The 15941-nt window shown below is 55.3% G+C and overlaps 1 protein-coding gene across 1 annotated transcript; it reads right to left on the minus strand.

Annotated features, from left to right (window-relative positions):
* Nucleotides 1-938: 938 nt before the first annotated feature.
* LOC123356446 (all-trans-retinol 13,14-reductase-like) lies at nucleotides 939-15735 on the minus strand. Its single transcript, XM_044999705.1, has 11 exons — nucleotides 15606-15735; nucleotides 15143-15325; nucleotides 13866-14095; nucleotides 13304-13499; nucleotides 11914-12111; nucleotides 11708-11827; nucleotides 10880-11018; nucleotides 9141-9250; nucleotides 3217-3383; nucleotides 2112-2271; nucleotides 939-1842 (listed from the first exon to the last, which is right to left on the minus strand). The coding sequence occupies exons 1-11, from the start codon at nucleotides 15715-15717 to the stop codon at nucleotides 1697-1699; spliced, it is 1761 nt and encodes a 586-aa protein (XP_044855640.1). The 5' UTR covers nucleotides 15718-15735; the 3' UTR covers nucleotides 939-1696.
* Between the last annotated feature and the right edge of the window lie 206 nt (nucleotides 15736-15941).

Below are 15941 nucleotides of genomic sequence, written 5' to 3' on the forward strand. Positions count from 1 at the left end.
TTGGGCCCCGCATTTCCTAAAGCCGTCCGTGGCCCTAGATGCAATGCTGCAGCCTGAGGTGGGTAACCCAGCTCAGCCCTCCGGCCCCTGGAATATTTCGGGTGCAGGAGGGAGGAAGGCATCACCCCATAGTCTATCCTGGCTGTGCAGCCCTGGCTCAGGGGCGCCATTCCCAGCTGGGGGCAGTGCGACCGAATGCAACCCCTGTATTCACACCCTACACACCATTGTCATAATCATTGTACACAATACGCCTTGTGCGGTATCCTCTGAAAACGAATCACTCGCTGGGCAGTAACATCCTGGTGAAAGGGGCGGAGCGACATTATCGGGACAGTGATGAACGGCAGCTGAAATCAGGACGGAGGCGTATTGACCAGCCAAGGCTGGGGAGGGGAGAAACCAGTTTCTCCAAGCTGACACCTCCAGCCAGGTGTCCTCAAAGCTAACGGGGGCGTGCAGGTAGCAGGTCGCCATTCTTTGGCAAGGAAGGGCAGGCAGCATGGAGCTTCTACCCTCAGCAGCTCGGAGAATGACCTTTATCTAGGGGTGACCCTCAGGCTGAACTATAAAAATGAGGGGCACACAGACCCCAGGGGATCGCTCCCCAGCCAGCCCTGGCCTGGTCTCTTGCACCGAAGACAGCAAAAGAAACAGCCTTTGGGAGCAGATCCTGGCCTGAGACTGGTCAGCAGTGTTACAGGGAACCTGGGGTGAGAATTTCCCCTTCAATCCAGCCCAGTTTCAATCTAGAACGCGGTTTAAGCTTTATTTCTCCTGTGACCATTTCTGACTTTAATGCCTTCTACTTGTACTCACTTCAGATCTAGCTCTTATCATTCAATACACGTATTGGATTCTTTAATCCAGACAAATCCAGCGTTGTGAACTGTTTGAAGGTAGCAAACTGTTGTATACTGAGCCACTCGGAGGGGCAGTGGACCAGATCTCTCTGGCCTGTCCAGGCGAGGGCTGGACAGTGCAGAACACACATTTGGGGGGGAAATCGGGGACTGGGAATGTGCTGAGGCCACCCGGCACGTGGTAACCGAGGCTGGTGGAGCCAGCGTGTGACCGGCGAGTGCTGGCAGGCTGCTGGCTCAGAGTTGCTGGACCAGGGCATTGGCTTTACTGAGACACTCAGGGTGGTGACTGCAATGCACCCGAGGCAGCAGGGCAAGGGTGGCGCAGCCCCTCCCCGGTCTGCGCCGTCATAGGCAGAAAGTCAGGCTGGGTTTTGTCTCCTCATTCCAGGGCAATGGCCCAGCAGTTGGAGACACAGATGTTCGGGCCTGGGCTGCCGCCTGAGCTCTGGGCCCCTCCCACGGCACAGGGTCCTAGGACCCAGGACCCAGTCCATGCCCAAATGTCCACACCGCAGTGAAGCAGCCCCTTGGCCCGAGCCCCATGAGCCTGGGTCAGCTGGCACGGGCCAGCCGCCGGTGTCTAACTGCCGTGTAGACCAATCCACAGAGCCAGCGGCCGGGGGGGAGGGGGGAATCCCAGACTGGGGATGGAGAAGCGGGTTTGGGGGTGAGAACGTGTGTGTAGACGAGGCTCTGACCTTCCTTCTCCGGCACGTTCCCGGCCCCAGGGAAAGCGCTGGGGCATGGCGAGGCTGAGCACCAAAGGCCGGAGGTGGGGCAGCTAGTCCATGGGTCATGTGAGCAGGGACGGGGTCCACCCCCTGGCCCCCCTAGGCTGCTTTCTTGCCACGCTCTCTCTTGAGCCTCTTCTTCAGGAGCAGCAGGTCCACGTAGAGGATGCGGTTGAGGACGGCGGAGGCGCAGATGAGGCCGCCGTGCAAGGCCCCGGCCAGGCCGCAGCTGAAGACGTCCTGCCCTGGGATGGAGACACAAGCCAGGGTGTCAGAGAGAGGAGCAGCCCCGCTGCCCCCGGGCCCTCCCGCCACCCGGACACCCCCCTCCACCCTCGCGCTCCTCGCTCAACCCAAGAGTAGGAGGTGGGACCTCGGCAGCTCTGGCTGGATTGCCAACCTGCCAGGCCCCCGCCAAGGCCCGCTGGGCCACCCCGATGCCTAGGCCGAGCGGGGTGAGCTCCACCGGCCGGGGCGGGGTGGGGACGGCACCGGGGCGGGAGGCTGCCCTTACCCGTCAGGTAGAGGTTCCGGACGGGCGTCTCCGCCCGCATGGTGGCCACGACGGCCGGCGCGAAGCGGCTCACGTGGTGCTCGGCCCCGTACATCTCCCCGCGGGGCGCCCCCAGGTAGTGCTGGTTGGTGAGAGGGGAGGCCGCCTCCAGGAACTCCACCTGCCCACGGGAAAGATGAGAAAATGCAGGCCAGGGAGTAACGTGGGGCTACAGAATCCCCCGCCACCAGCCCTTCCAGCCCCCCGCCCTGCCCCTCAACCCACCCCCCCAGCACGGACTCTAGGGCACAAGTCCTTCCCGGTCAGGGTCCTTGTCCCACTGCCCTTGGACCCCCACTCCACCCACTCGCTCTCAGGCCTTGGCTTCACTGGGAAGGTGTTAACACGTGAACATCCCAGGGCCGACACGGCAAGCTGTACTTCCCACGTGTGTTCGCTGCGGGAGGCGGGCCCTCGGCTCCCTGCTATGTACATACGTGTGCGTGCATGTACCTGCGTGTGTGCAGTGATCTCTTCACAAGCCGGGGGGCTTCGCCTGGATCCAATGGCTCCCCTGGAGCTATCAAAGGGGTCTCAGGTTGCTTTTCCGAACCGGGCTTTCGGGTCGGGGTTAAGCCTGGGCCCTGGACCGGCTAGTCCACGTTCAAGCGACAGCTCCCCTTGTCTAGCTTAGGGCTCTAACACGGGTTCCAGTGTGGACATGGCTTCTGGCCGCCACCCGTATCTGGGACACTCCTTGAACGGGCTTTAGCAACGTCCCCTCTGCGCCGGCTAATGGCGGTTATCACGAGGGGGCAGGACCTTCGCTCCCACAATCCCTTGCGGCTCTTCCCCCATCCCATCGAGCTGAGTGCGAACCCTCCACAGCAGTCCCAGGCCCAGAGGCCAAGAGGCAGATCTGAGAACCTGGACCTGCCCTCACCCGCTACGTGCAGGGCCCTGCCTATTTCAACTTGAGCTTTGGGTCCGCCTGGGACCTTCTAGCAGCTAACCCTTGGGCATAGAGCAATGGGGCTAATGGTTCCAGGGAGCACTGGTCACAGAGCTACTGTCCCTCCAGCGGAAGCCAGCACAGGCCAGCTGGAGGAGTCTACTGGGGCGTCACCTTGCCACGGAGCTGAGGGAACCTCTCCAAGGCCATGTCCAGCAGCCGCTGGGCGATCTCCATCTTGTAGGCGTCGTAGTCTTCCCCTCTGTTCTTCACGCTGGCCCCTGACCACTCTTCGAACCACTCGTAGCGAGCCATGGTCAGGATGGTCATGCAGGAGCGGCCTGGAGCACCGCCGCCAGGGAGAGGACAGAGGAAAGAGCTCTGGTCTCAAAGCTCTGGAGACCTTCCTGAACAGGCCCCTGCCCCTGCCAACGCGCCCCCGCTCTGTAATGCTGGGCCAGCCCCCCAAACGGGAGAAGGGCATCTGAAGCCCCCTGAAACATGCTCAGGGGTGGGAGGGGGAGGCTGGCCGTCCTAGCTGAGCACGTGTGGCCAGGGCGACGTATCGCTTGGAGTCCCTGCACTAGGACGGGGCGTTGGCCTGAAAGAGATGGGACCGGGTCTTCAGCCGGCGTGAACCAGGAGGACGCCTGGCCTGCTTTCTAGCTCAGCCACAAGCTACGGGGTTCCACCGCGTCACCTGCCCAGCAGGGAGCGGCACCTCCCTCCGGGGGAAGCTTCGCCCAGACGCGCGGCGGGCAGCATGACCCTGCCACGAGCCTCCCAGCCCGCGGAGCCAGACGTGCACAAGCCGGGCTCCTCTAGCGTCCTGAAAACGAGACAGGGGGGATGTTGTGGCTTGGGCTCTCCCGCCTAGGGAGTCTGGAGAGCGCCGGAGCCCGAGCACAACACCCTGTCTGGCATTTTCTCCAGCCCTCGAATGGCTTGGGTTTGTCCCCAGGACATTTCACCGTTGGCCAGGGGACGGCATGATCCTTAGATCCAGAGGGTGGCAGGGCTTTAAGGATGGGGCAACAGGTCTGTGTGAGAAGCGTGAGCCCGCTGGCTACTGGGCAGGGTGGCCAGCAGGTACAGAGACGGCCACTACTTAACCCCTGCAGGACCGGCTCAGTCTTGCAGGTCCTCGGCCAGGCGGCATCTCCTTGACCTTCCATGAACTGGAACCTCCTCAGTCCTCATTTCTACCCTGCTGTGTCCTACTGTGACGTTATGACTGTGATATAATATCTCATTGAAAGGGGAAAGGGCCAGAAAGAGTTAATTAACTCATAGACTGACCTGACCCATGGGTGAACCTTGAGGACGGTTAGGAAGATATGTAAATGACTAGAGCTTTGAAATGCAAGTCTGCATTGTTAGAGGTAGAAGGGGAAATGTTTGCTCAGGTCTTGTGATGCAAGCAAACAAGTCTTGTCTATTGCTATAGTTTTAATTCAAAGATCAAAAGAGGAATATTAACATTTATAATGATACTTGAGTGAAATAGTATTATTGTCTATGTGTCTCTTTGAAGGTTGTGCTAACCTGTATCTGAACTGTTTAATGGATAAATTACTCTGTGCTAATTGCCAGGATGTTTGGGAGAAGGAGTTAAGCCTATTGTTTTCTCAGGCCGAAAGGCTGCTGGAAATGTATAAGAACCTGGGACACGATCCTTCTTCATCTCAGATCTGCTTTGGGTTTCAAGAGGGGGAAACCTTAAGCCATAAGGATTGAGATCACCAGTCATTGACTGGAGCCACCCTGAATATGGAACTTGGACTATAACCTCTGGACTATTTCTAAAAGGACTTTTGGCAACTACAAGCTCATCTCTACTGTGTATCTGAACCTCAAGAATTGAATTCAAGACTGTCTGTAGATTAATCTTTTAACCAACACTCTCTATCTTTTCTTTTTTAATAAATTTTAGCTTAGTTAATAAGAATTGGCTATAGCGTGTATTTTGGGTAAGATCTAAGTTATAATTGGACCTGGGTATGTGGCTGATCCTTTGGGATTGGAAGAACCTTTTCTTTTATATGATGAAGTAAGATTCTTAGGAATCATCATCATATCTGACAGGTGTGTCTGGACGGAGGCCTGAGGCTGGGCACTTTAAGGGAACTGCGTGGTTTGGACTTCTAAGTGACCAGTGAGGTGCTGTAGAAGCTGTTTTGTGCTGGTTGGTAAATCTAAGTATTGGAATAACCACCAGCATTTGGGGTTTGTCTGCCCTGTTTGGTTTGCAGTTCACCCTAATTGAGTGACCTCAGCTGGCTCCCACGGGCAGCACCGTCACAGTGGCGTAGTCGTGCTAGGATCCACAGAATCAGGTCAATTAAGCTTTGGGTCAGAACCCCACGCTATCCAAATTGGAATTTTGGTATTGAGAGTTTGGTTGGTTAAGGAGCAGTTGCAATGGATGAGCAAAGAGCATATGAGGGTCTTGACAAAAAAGCCCTGGAAGATTTGTGTTCAGGAAAGGGGATAAGCTTTAGAAAGAAAGCTACAAATCAAGAAATGAGAGATCTGTTAACGGCCAGTGATCAGGAGGCAGGAGCACGGCCCTTACCTGATGCTACAGAAAATGCAGAAACAATTAGAATAAATAAGGCAGCAAATAAACTGCAACTGGAGCATGAACAGAAACTAGCAGATCTTCGATTGCTGGAAAGGCAAAAAATAGCTGAATTCGAAAGAGAAGCTGCTGAAAGAGAGAAAGAAGCTGCTGAAAGAGAGAAAGAAGCTGCTAAAAGAAAGAAGGAGGCTGATGAGAGAGAAGAAAGAGCTCGTAAGGGGCGTCTGGAGCTACTGGCTGCTGAGGAGAAAGCTCGACAGAGGCAACAGGAGCTGAAACAGGAGACCCAGAAGATGCAACAAGAAACTGCTAGACTCCAGCTCCAAGTCAAAAAAGCAAGGGAAGAACAGCAGAAACTGTATCCTCTTGAAAATCCAGTTTATAACTGTGTGGATATGTGGTATTACTCTGGGCAGTTTTCTGTGTTTAACCAGTTTTGCTATGGCTATGCAGAGGGGGATTCTAACCTGGTGGGAAATAGCTGTTTGTCTGTGAATGAAGTTTCTGAATGTCTGTCTAATGTCTCAGAAGTGAATCTGGAATTAGATCAGGAGCAGAAAAATCTCATGGGTGAGGAGAATATTTCTCAGAAGCAGATTAAAGTAGATGGTCAGGTGAAAGCCCTAACTGAGGAAGGAAAGGGTAGATCTGTGATGGGTGATGGATTGGTGGCTAGTACAGCTTGTAAAAGTGAACCTAAAATGGGTAACTGTGATTTGCTGGAAGTAGCTCAGTGTAGTGAAAAAAGCAGCAGCTTATCTGTTGGGAGAGGCAATGTGCCTGGTAGGAAAAGTTTGGAGGGGCCTAGGCAGCCTTGTGAGCTGATGGCTTTGTCTAATCAGCAGTTTGGGAAGGGAGGGATAGTGGAAGATGAGTGTCCCTGTCCCTTACCTGTTTCCTGTGTGGAGAAATGTGACAGTGGAGGGAATGTGCCTATGTCGGTCGGGGGTATTGACTTGCCTATGAAGGAAGCTACCCCAGTCTCCAAGCAGTTGTCTGTGAACAGCCCTGTGTGCTGGGACAAGGGAAGTGAAATCCCAAGCTGTGTGTCTGGTAAAGGAGAATGTGTCTCCGGCTCTTCTGTGTCTGTGAAGCAGACAGAAGGGGCCTTCCAGCCTGTGATGGTTGAGGGTGATTCAGTTGTCTCGGAGTCGGTTGTAGATACAGCTAAAGCCCAGGAAGGGAATGGTCCTGAGTTTGTGTCTGCTGGGGAGAATGGCACTGTAACTAGGTTGCATCCAGTTAGTGTCTTAGCAAAATCCCAGAGAACAGACAATTCTGGTGCTTGTAGTTTGCCAGTTGCTGATGTGTGGTTGGAAAAGGGTGTAGCAGCTCTGTCTGATCAGGGTAATACCCTAGCCAGGGCACAAGGAGAGCATGAAGGTGATTTAATGGTGTTACCTACTAACAGTTTAACAACTTATAGCAAGAAGGAAAAGATTCCTGAACTTGTTCATGGCCAAGGGAAGGAGAATGCTTCTAACCTGTTATCCAGAAAGTCTATAAGTTGGCCTGAAAGGGAATTGTGTAGAAATCTGCCTGATGGGCCAAAGGTGATCATAGATGTAAGTACAACCCAGAAAGAGTCTGTTGTGGCTCAGGAAAGTGTTCCTTTAGAGCAAGCCCTGGGTGAAAAGGGTAAGAGCAAAATTTCTGTGAAAGGTAAATTGTTGCTTAGAGAAGCTGCTAAGGAAAGAAATCCTCATGGTATTCTGTGCAAGCAGTTTACTGAGACTGAAGGGTGTGAAAGTGATTTAATTAAGAAAGTTTCAGTTCCTAACAGCCAGAAATTTTCTGTTGTGAATGGATCCACTGACTTTCCTTGTGAAAGATCCAGTGTGGGTAGCTTTAAAAAGGTCTCAGATGGAGTAAGAGCTGTTAAGAAAGTTGAGCAGCCCCATAACCAAGTGGCTGTATGTGGCCAGCGTGTTGTGAAGACAATGGTGTTGGAACAGGAATGTCTCCATGCTGATTCTGTGAGTGAGCAGTCTGTGCTTCAGGGGCTGAGGACAGATTTGGTTACTGGTGTGTCAGAGCGGATCCAATCCACTATTGTTCTAAGCGAGTTTTACCTTGAGTTCATAAAAATATTCAATCATGTTATTGAACATGAGCTGGGTAAACCATTTCTGTTATACAGTGACATGGCTTCTAACCCAATACAAGCTGTAATAAAACAAAACCCAGGATGGGGAGCTTTTGGGATGCAGTCAGTGATGTTTGTGTCATCCCTTCCTGCATCAATTTTGCGTTGGGGGTGTGACGTTATGACTGTGATATAATATCTCATTGAAAGGGGAAAGGGCCAGAAAGAGTTAATTAACTCATAGACTGACCTGACCCATGGGTGAACCTTGAGGACGGTTAGGAAGATATGTAAATGACTAGAGCTTTGAAATGCAAGTCTGCATTGTTAGAGGTAGAAGGGGAAATGTTTGCTCAGGTCTTGTGATGCAAGCAAACAAGTCTTGTCTATTGCTATAGTTTTAATTCAAAGATCAAAAGAGGAATATTAACATTTATAATGATACTTGAGTGAAATAGTATTATTGTCTATGTGTCTCTTTGAAGGTTGTGCTAACCTGTATCTGAACTGTTTAATGGATAAATTACTCTGTGCTAATTGCCAGGATGTTTGGGAGAAGGAGTTAAGCCTATTGTTTTCTCAGGCCGAAAGGCTGCTGGAAATGTATAAGAACCTGGGACACGATCCTTCTTCATCTCAGATCTGCTTTGGGTTTCAAGAGGGGGAAACCTTAAGCCATAAGGATTGAGATCACCAGTCATTGACTGGAGCCACCCTGAATATGGAACTTGGACTATAACCTCTGGACTATTTCTAAAAGGACTTTTGGCAACTACAAGCTCATCTCTACTGTGTATCTGAACCTCAAGAATTGAATTCAAGACTGTCTGTAGATTAATCTTTTAACCAACACTCTCTATCTTTTCTTTTTTAATAAATTTTAGCTTAGTTAATAAGAATTGGCTATAGCGTGTATTTTGGGTAAGATCTAAGTTATAATTGGACCTGGGTATGTGGCTGATCCTTTGGGATTGGAAGAACCTTTTCTTTTATATGATGAAGTAAGATTCTTAGGAATCATCATCATATCTGACAGGTGTGTCTGGACGGAGGCCTGAGGCTGGGCACTTTAAGGGAACTGCGTGGTTTGGACTTCTAAGTGACCAGTGAGGTGCTGTAGAAGCTGTTTTGTGCTGGTTGGTAAATCTAAGTATTGGAATAACCACCAGCATTTGGGGTTTGTCTGCCCTGTTCTGTTTGCAGTTCACCCTGATTGAGTGACCTCAGCTGGCTCCCACGGGCAGCACCGTCACACCTACCCCCTATGATCGGGGCATCTCAAGGTTGTGCCATCCCAGCATGGCCCCCCTCTCTCACCCTCACCCTGCATGCTGCCCCCTGCCCCACTTCCAAGGGCAGATATCCCCCCGCTCCACCCCCCCCCAATGGTTCCCAGCTCCGGGACACATTTGCCGGTCTCCGGGTGGGTACCTGGGTGCCTCTGCTGGTACGTGGGGTCCTTGGCTGACGGGAAGGTGATGAAGATCATGGGCACGTTCTCACTGACCTCCTCCCTGCGGAGGGCAGCATAGCGGGTCATCCTGAAAGGACCAGAAAGGGCACAAATGGCACCGCGGGATGCCAGACCTCTTGGGGAGGAGGGGAAGGGGTGGCTGCACCCCAGCCCTCTGCACCCATGAGCTGCCCTCCCCATCTACCCCCACCCCCTCCTGTGCATGGAGTAACAGCACTGCCCAGTGGGCGAACGTACAGCACCAAGCACCGCGGGGCCCTGATCTCAGCTGCGTTCTGTGTTCTGCCAGGGGGCAATTCCCATCACCTCCCCCTTAGAAGTGAAAAAGTCTGAACTCAACCGCCAACCGCTCCCCTGGGAGCTGCCCTCCAGGTCTGACCGCGACCCCCGGCATGCGAGCAGCTCTGGGTCACAGCACATGGTGAGGTGAGGGGCTGAGGTCACAGACTCCGGCTGAGCTGGGACACATCTAGCTCTCACCCTGTCCCTCCACCACCTCCATCTAGTACGGCCGACAAGTCCGCCCAAGCAGAGGGCTGGTCTGCCCGACGGAGTTAGGCCCTGTGCCTTGCCCTGGCCGGTGTAATTAATCCACCCCAATCCCCACGCCTAGGTCACCCTTCCCACCCCTCGGAGCCACCGCTTCTCCAGCAACAGAAGAACCCTTCCATCGCTGCGGCGCGTGTCTACACTACAGTGCCACAACTCTGCCACTGTCGCGTTTGCAGTGCGGCCATCCCCTGGTAGACGTCTCTACTGCAATCACACCCCACCACAACCGTGTAGACAGACCCTTCGAGCCAGAAGGGAAGCAGAATGCTTGAAAGCCAGCATGGTCTAGCAGGTAGGCTCTGCCACTGACCTGCCGGGTGACCTTGGGCTAGTTGCATCCCCGCCCTGTGCCTCAGTTTCCCCTCCCCCTCTTCATCTCTCATTTATTTATATCATAAACTCATTGGAGCCAAGACTGTCTCCTCTTACCAGGTGTCTGTACAGCACCTAGCACAATGGGGCCATTAGCTGCTATTCTAACATCAACAATAACCACTGGAACGTAGAGAGGACAAGGACTAGTAACTTTCACTTCAGTGGCTCCTTCCATCTGCCACACTAAAGTACAGACCCTGCCTATGTCATTCGGTCATTAACAGTACTCTGGTCAGTGTCGTCAGATGAACGTGGGCGTTTTTCATTTGCATCATGTTTTCCGTTACTACTTCGGTTTCCCGTTCACCTCCCCAAGGGTGCGGCAGGTAAGGGACGTGCAGGGATCCCGTCACTCGCCCTTGAAACGCACCCACCTCTGGGGAGGGACATAGCAGCTGTTTGCCAGCTCAGCAGTGCCGGGCAGGAAAGGAAGAAAAATCCCACCTGGGAGCCTAGGCGGGCGGCTTGAGGGTGGGCAGAACGGAATCAGCAGAGGTGTGTTTCCAAAGCTCCTCTGTTATTCTGTGCCCAGCTCTCGGCTGGGGTCCCTCAGCGCTACCATAACGCCAATTAAAGGCTAGACTGGGGCCGGGTCGCTGGGTCTACCATGAGCTGATCCCTTTTGGCCTTAAGATCTCTGATGCTCTATGGCTCTGAAGAGCAGCACAGGATCTGGACTGACCGAGGCCCGGGGCCGGGACCCGGGTGTCAGGGATGGGACAGACAGAGAAGCAGCCCTGGTCCCAGGGACCTTTGGCCTGTCACTTACATCTCATCCAGATCGTTGCGCAGGTAGATCCAGTAGTTGGTGGATTTGATGCCCAGCTCCTCGGCGGTCCCCTGGAGGCCCACGAAGACCAGGAAGGAGCCCATGCCGTGCTGTACCATGCCGAGCACAGACTGGATCCCTGTAAGAGAGAGCGAGGGGTCGTTAGCCATTGTACCCCAGGCTGGCTCTCCCGCCCCTGCTCATGTCTGGGCCACGGAGGGTTCTGCCCCTGTGGGATTGCTCCCAGTCTTTCGGCACAAGCAGGCGAGCCTCGTGCTTTGGGGTCTGGAGGCCTAGGCTTCAATTACACGGGGCCACCCTAGGACAGGGATCGGCAGCCTTTCAGAAGTGCTGTGCCGAGTCTTCATTTATTCACTCTCATTTAAGGTTTCCCGTGCCGGTCACACATTTTAACGTTTTTAGAAGGTCTCTTTCTATAAGTCTATAATATCGAACTAAACTATTGTTGTATGTAAAGTAAATGAGGTTTTTAAAATGTTTAAGAAGCTTCATTTAAAATTCAATTAAAATGCAGAGCCCCCCGGACTGGGGGCCAGGACCCGGGCAGTGTGAGTGCCACTGAAAATCAGCTCACGTGCCGCCTTCGGCACCCGTGCCATAGGTAGCCTACCCCTGCCCTAGGACAGCCCAGATGTGCCCAGGAGAGCAGGACAGGCCGACGCTGACAGCCACACCCATCCGTTCTCTCTGCCACTGCTCATCAGCAGGGACCGGTCCTCTGCAAGACTGGGCCCTTGCCTGGGCTCCTGGAGAGGAGTGGGGCAGACCCCACCTCTGCCGGGGTCCCAGGGGGCTGCTCCCCTTTACCTGCTTTGCTCCTGATCTCTGGGGGCAGCAGCGTCCCAAAGGTGTTGAATATCCCAGCGTCCGAGATCACAACGGGGGCGTAAACCTTCTCCTCCTGGCCCCGCTTCTGCACCGTCACTCCTGCCGGGAGACAAGGACACCAAACCCTAGGAAACGCACTTCCGCCATCTGGGGAGGGGGTAACCCAGGTGCCCCCGGGCACTCACCCACAGCCGCGCCGCCCTCGGACAGCAGGATCCTCCCCACGCGGGCTCTCACCAGCACAGCGCCTCCAGCCCGCTGGATCACCGGGACGGCGTGGAAGGCGATCTCGCTGGCGCCCCCTCGTGGATACCAGGCGCCGCGCTTGTAGTGGTGCACCATGAGGGCGTTGATGAGGAAGCTGGAGTCCCGGGGGGGAACGCCTGACGGGGAGAGAAAGTGTCACAAACAGTAACCACTCCCCCCACGGATTTCACTCCAACCCCAGAGGCCACGTCCTTGCCCTGGAATGACCCAGACATCGGCAAGGTCTGAACCTGGTGTTGCCCTGGCTGTGAAGGGGGTACGTACCCCAGAATGTAATCAAGCTAATTGCAACCATAGCAGTGAAGAGTTCATTTGGAGACAGGCTTTTAGAAGCAAAGTCATAACTGCTGGCAGAATGGGAGGAGGGGAGGAAAAGTAATGAAAGGAGATATGTGAATCTAGACAGCGCTGATAGTAAAACTTTCTTGAAAGTTCGCAAAGTGACGATTTGGCAGCGAGTCCTTCTGACCTATGCGTTTTGTAGAAGTTAGTTATAAAAAGTTTAGATGATCCGAGTGTATTTTGGGAGCAGTCCCGGGGAGCTATCCTGGGGGAGACAATTTCCTGACATCTTTACTCCCTGGCAGGGAGACGTTGGACCAGCACTAATCTGTCGTGGATTACTCAATACTGTCTCCAAATATTGGTAAATATCTGGGCTGTTCTAAACCTATTGCTTACGTCTGCGTGTGCTTAAATCGAATCAAATGCAGTGTTAGACAAGAGCACATTTAATCCTTGATCCGACAGAATCACTGAGTTCCTGTTGCTTTGTTCCTGGAGTGAAATAGTTAAATTGCCCCTGTTGGGGGTTCTGACAACCCCGGGTAACACTGGTACCCTCAACACACGCGCCTGCTCGCTGAGCTAAGGGAGTAACTCCACCAGCTGTAAGGCAGTGGCAGGCTGTTATATTGCACCATTGAGGGTATTATATATAACGACCCGTTCATTAATCATAACATCACACAACAGCTGAATAAGCAACTAAACTATAAAGTAAAATCATAACGAATGCTTATAATAAATGAATCATAAACTAAAATCATTGGCTACATACTCCAGGAAAACGGCTCTCGCCTCCCCCTACCCCACTCAGTTAGCGTATTACACAACCCCACTGACTTCCATGGAGCGGCACCACTATGGTCAAGACGTCCCCAGGGCCTGGAAAGCTCCTCTGCCATCCGGCGACCCCTGGCGTGGCTCAGCAGCCAATGGGCACCGCGGTTCCAAGCCTGCTGACCCGGGGCACCCTGCCTCTTTGGGGGGGGGACCCCGGGGGCAGGCGGCTGGGGCCCACCTCACCGTAGAAGAAGTAGCTGAGGACCACCTGCAGGTCCTTGTTGGCCGTCAGCCGCTCCATGACCTGGCTGTGGCTGGTGTCCGCCATCTTGAAGACGGGGGAGACCCAGTGAACGAGGCCCGTGCGGATCAGCAGCGTGGCCAGCCAGAGGGGAATCATCTTGAGCATGGCGATGAGGGGCACCCGTGTCGCTGCCACCTACGGGAAAGGCGAGAGTAACCCACGGTAACGGGCCTGGCAGAGCCTTCTGCCCCCCTGGGAAGGGAGGGAGAGGGCCCCAGCTGTCCCAGATCATGAGCAGGAGCCTCTCCAGCACAATGGCACCTGTGCATCACGAGGCAGCATGGCCCAGTGGTCAGAGCATCAGACTGGGCCTCAGGACTCCAGGGCTCTGCTCTGAGTGACCCTGGGAAAGTCACCTCCCCTCTCTGCGTCTCTGTTTTCCCCACCCAGACAAGGCCAGGTTCTGTCGCTGGGCGCACGTACAGCACCAAGCACCGCGGGGCCCCGATCTCAGCTGGGGCTGCTGCAGCCAGGGGACCGTTCCGCGACCTCAGCTCTCACCTTGGTCAGCCTCATGAACTCCCGGATGGCCTCCTTCTCCGCCGGGAACTGCTTCTCCAGCTCCTCCGCAAAGGTCCTTTTCCCCGAGCACAAGTGGTAGTCCCGGTCCCCTACCGTTATGCAGTCATAGGGGTCCTCCAGCCGTACCCACTCCAGCTGCCCGTCCGTGAGCTGGTCCAAAGCCACCCGCAGCATGCCCAGCGGGTGCATCTGACCCACGTAGTGGATGCCTGCCGGGCCAGGAGGGCAAGAAAAAGGGTTAGCCCCGGTGACATGGAGTGTGGGGTGGGGCTTGGAAGGCGAGATCTTTGGGGGTGGGGCTTGGAGAAAATGGGGAGATCCATAACCCACTGGGGCTAGCCAGAGGAAGCCAGAGGAAGCCTGCCCCAGTGCCGGTACACCACCCCCATGGCTGGCAGACGAGCCCCACCTACCCCGGTGCTGGTAGGCACCCGAGCAGCCTCCCATCCAATTACGGATGGGGCCCCATGCTGCTTAGCTTATGAGATCTGACATGAATCTGGCGGCCCACAGGGGTCAGAGCGGCAGATGCTAGGGAATTAAGTAAACTACTTAGCCGTCATCCTGCTCTTGGAGTCACCTTCAGAGAGGTGGAGCTGCGGGGGTTGGGGTTGGGTTTGACCTCATCTAACCTTGCACACTGCAGAGAGGGTGTGCCAGCACCGGGGGAGGGGAGGGGTGGATCTTCGCATGACCATTCCCTAGAGGAATCAGACCACCTTCCGGCCTGTTACCGATACTAACTAACTGCCTACCTGGGGGGGCAGGTCATTATCATGACCCCACCCCCCATTTTACAAATGGGGAAACTGAGGCACAGAGCGGGGACGGGACTTGTCCCCCGCCCCCAGGTCATACAGTGAGACCTCTCCCGCTTTCAGATCCCGCCTTCAAACTCTCCTTTGCTGGGACGCCCACAAAACCCCATGCCAGTGGTGAGGCAGGCGGTGCCCACTGTGCCAGCCAGTATGGCTCATCAATCCCTTCTGCTCCCCCGTCTGCTCGTCCCTGGCCAATTGGGGGGGGGGTCCCCAGAAAAACAGGCACCTGCACACTCCTGCTGGGGAGTGGGGGAAGCCCCCGCACCCTGACCCCATTTCCCCAGCAGGTGTGCTGGGCGGGGGGAGGGGGAGCTGCCCTCTGCCCAGGCAAAAAGTTGTGGGGGGTCCCACAGGCCGGGCCCGGCCCCAAGGAATCCAGCGTCTCCTTTGACGTCCTCGCCCGCGAGCATCAAGCAGGCTCCTCCCACCGCTTACCCACGTCGAACTCAAAGCCTTTCTCCTGGAAGGTGTGGCAGCACCCCCCGGCCTGGTCGTGCTGCTCCAGCACCAGGACCCGCTTGCCGGCCTTTGCCAAGGCAGCCGCCGCGGCCAGGCCCCCGATCCCACTGCCGATCACGATGGCGTCCAGGGCGGGCGGCACCTTCTCCAGGGCGAAACCTGGCAAGGGATGGCAAAGGGTTAACGCCAGAGCCCGCAGGATCCCGGGGGCGTTGGGCGGGGGACCCACGCCATGGCTCTATGCTGGGGTGGGACATGGGGCCGCTGCCACCCCGCCCGAAACCCTCTGTCTCATTCTTCTGGCCCCGCTGCGGCACCTCACCCACCCAGGACAATGGGACCCCGCCACAGTGGCTCTGGTGCCTCTTGCGAGGGGCTGTGATGAAGCCAAAGGGGGTTTCTTCACATGCAGGAAGACCCTGCGGTTCCCTCTGCTCACCAGAACGCCTGGCAGGGTCTCCCTGGCGCACACAGCTGGCTCCAGCCCAGCGGCACAGCCCCGAATGGCTGCAGGGGCCTCGGGGGCGAGGGAGAGGGATAGGTATGTCCATCTAGGGCCGAGCAACTCCACCTTGCACTGGAGTGGGGCAGGTACCCGCGTAACTTTCGCCAAGTCTCTCTCGCTGGGGTGTCTCCCTTGGGGCTGGCTGGAGCTAGGGTGAAAGGCTTGGCACAGACCCCCGGGATTAACCCTTGATCTCCCCGAAAGAGGGTCGGGGCTTCGGCAGGGACGGCGGAGCCCATCTGCTGACGCTGGGGCCCTCCAGCGGGTGTC

Source organism: Mauremys mutica, chromosome 25, assembly GCF_020497125.1.
Source record: "Mauremys mutica isolate MM-2020 ecotype Southern chromosome 25, ASM2049712v1, whole genome shotgun sequence".
In the NCBI taxonomy this organism is placed as follows: Eukaryota; Metazoa; Chordata; order Testudines; family Geoemydidae; genus Mauremys; species Mauremys mutica.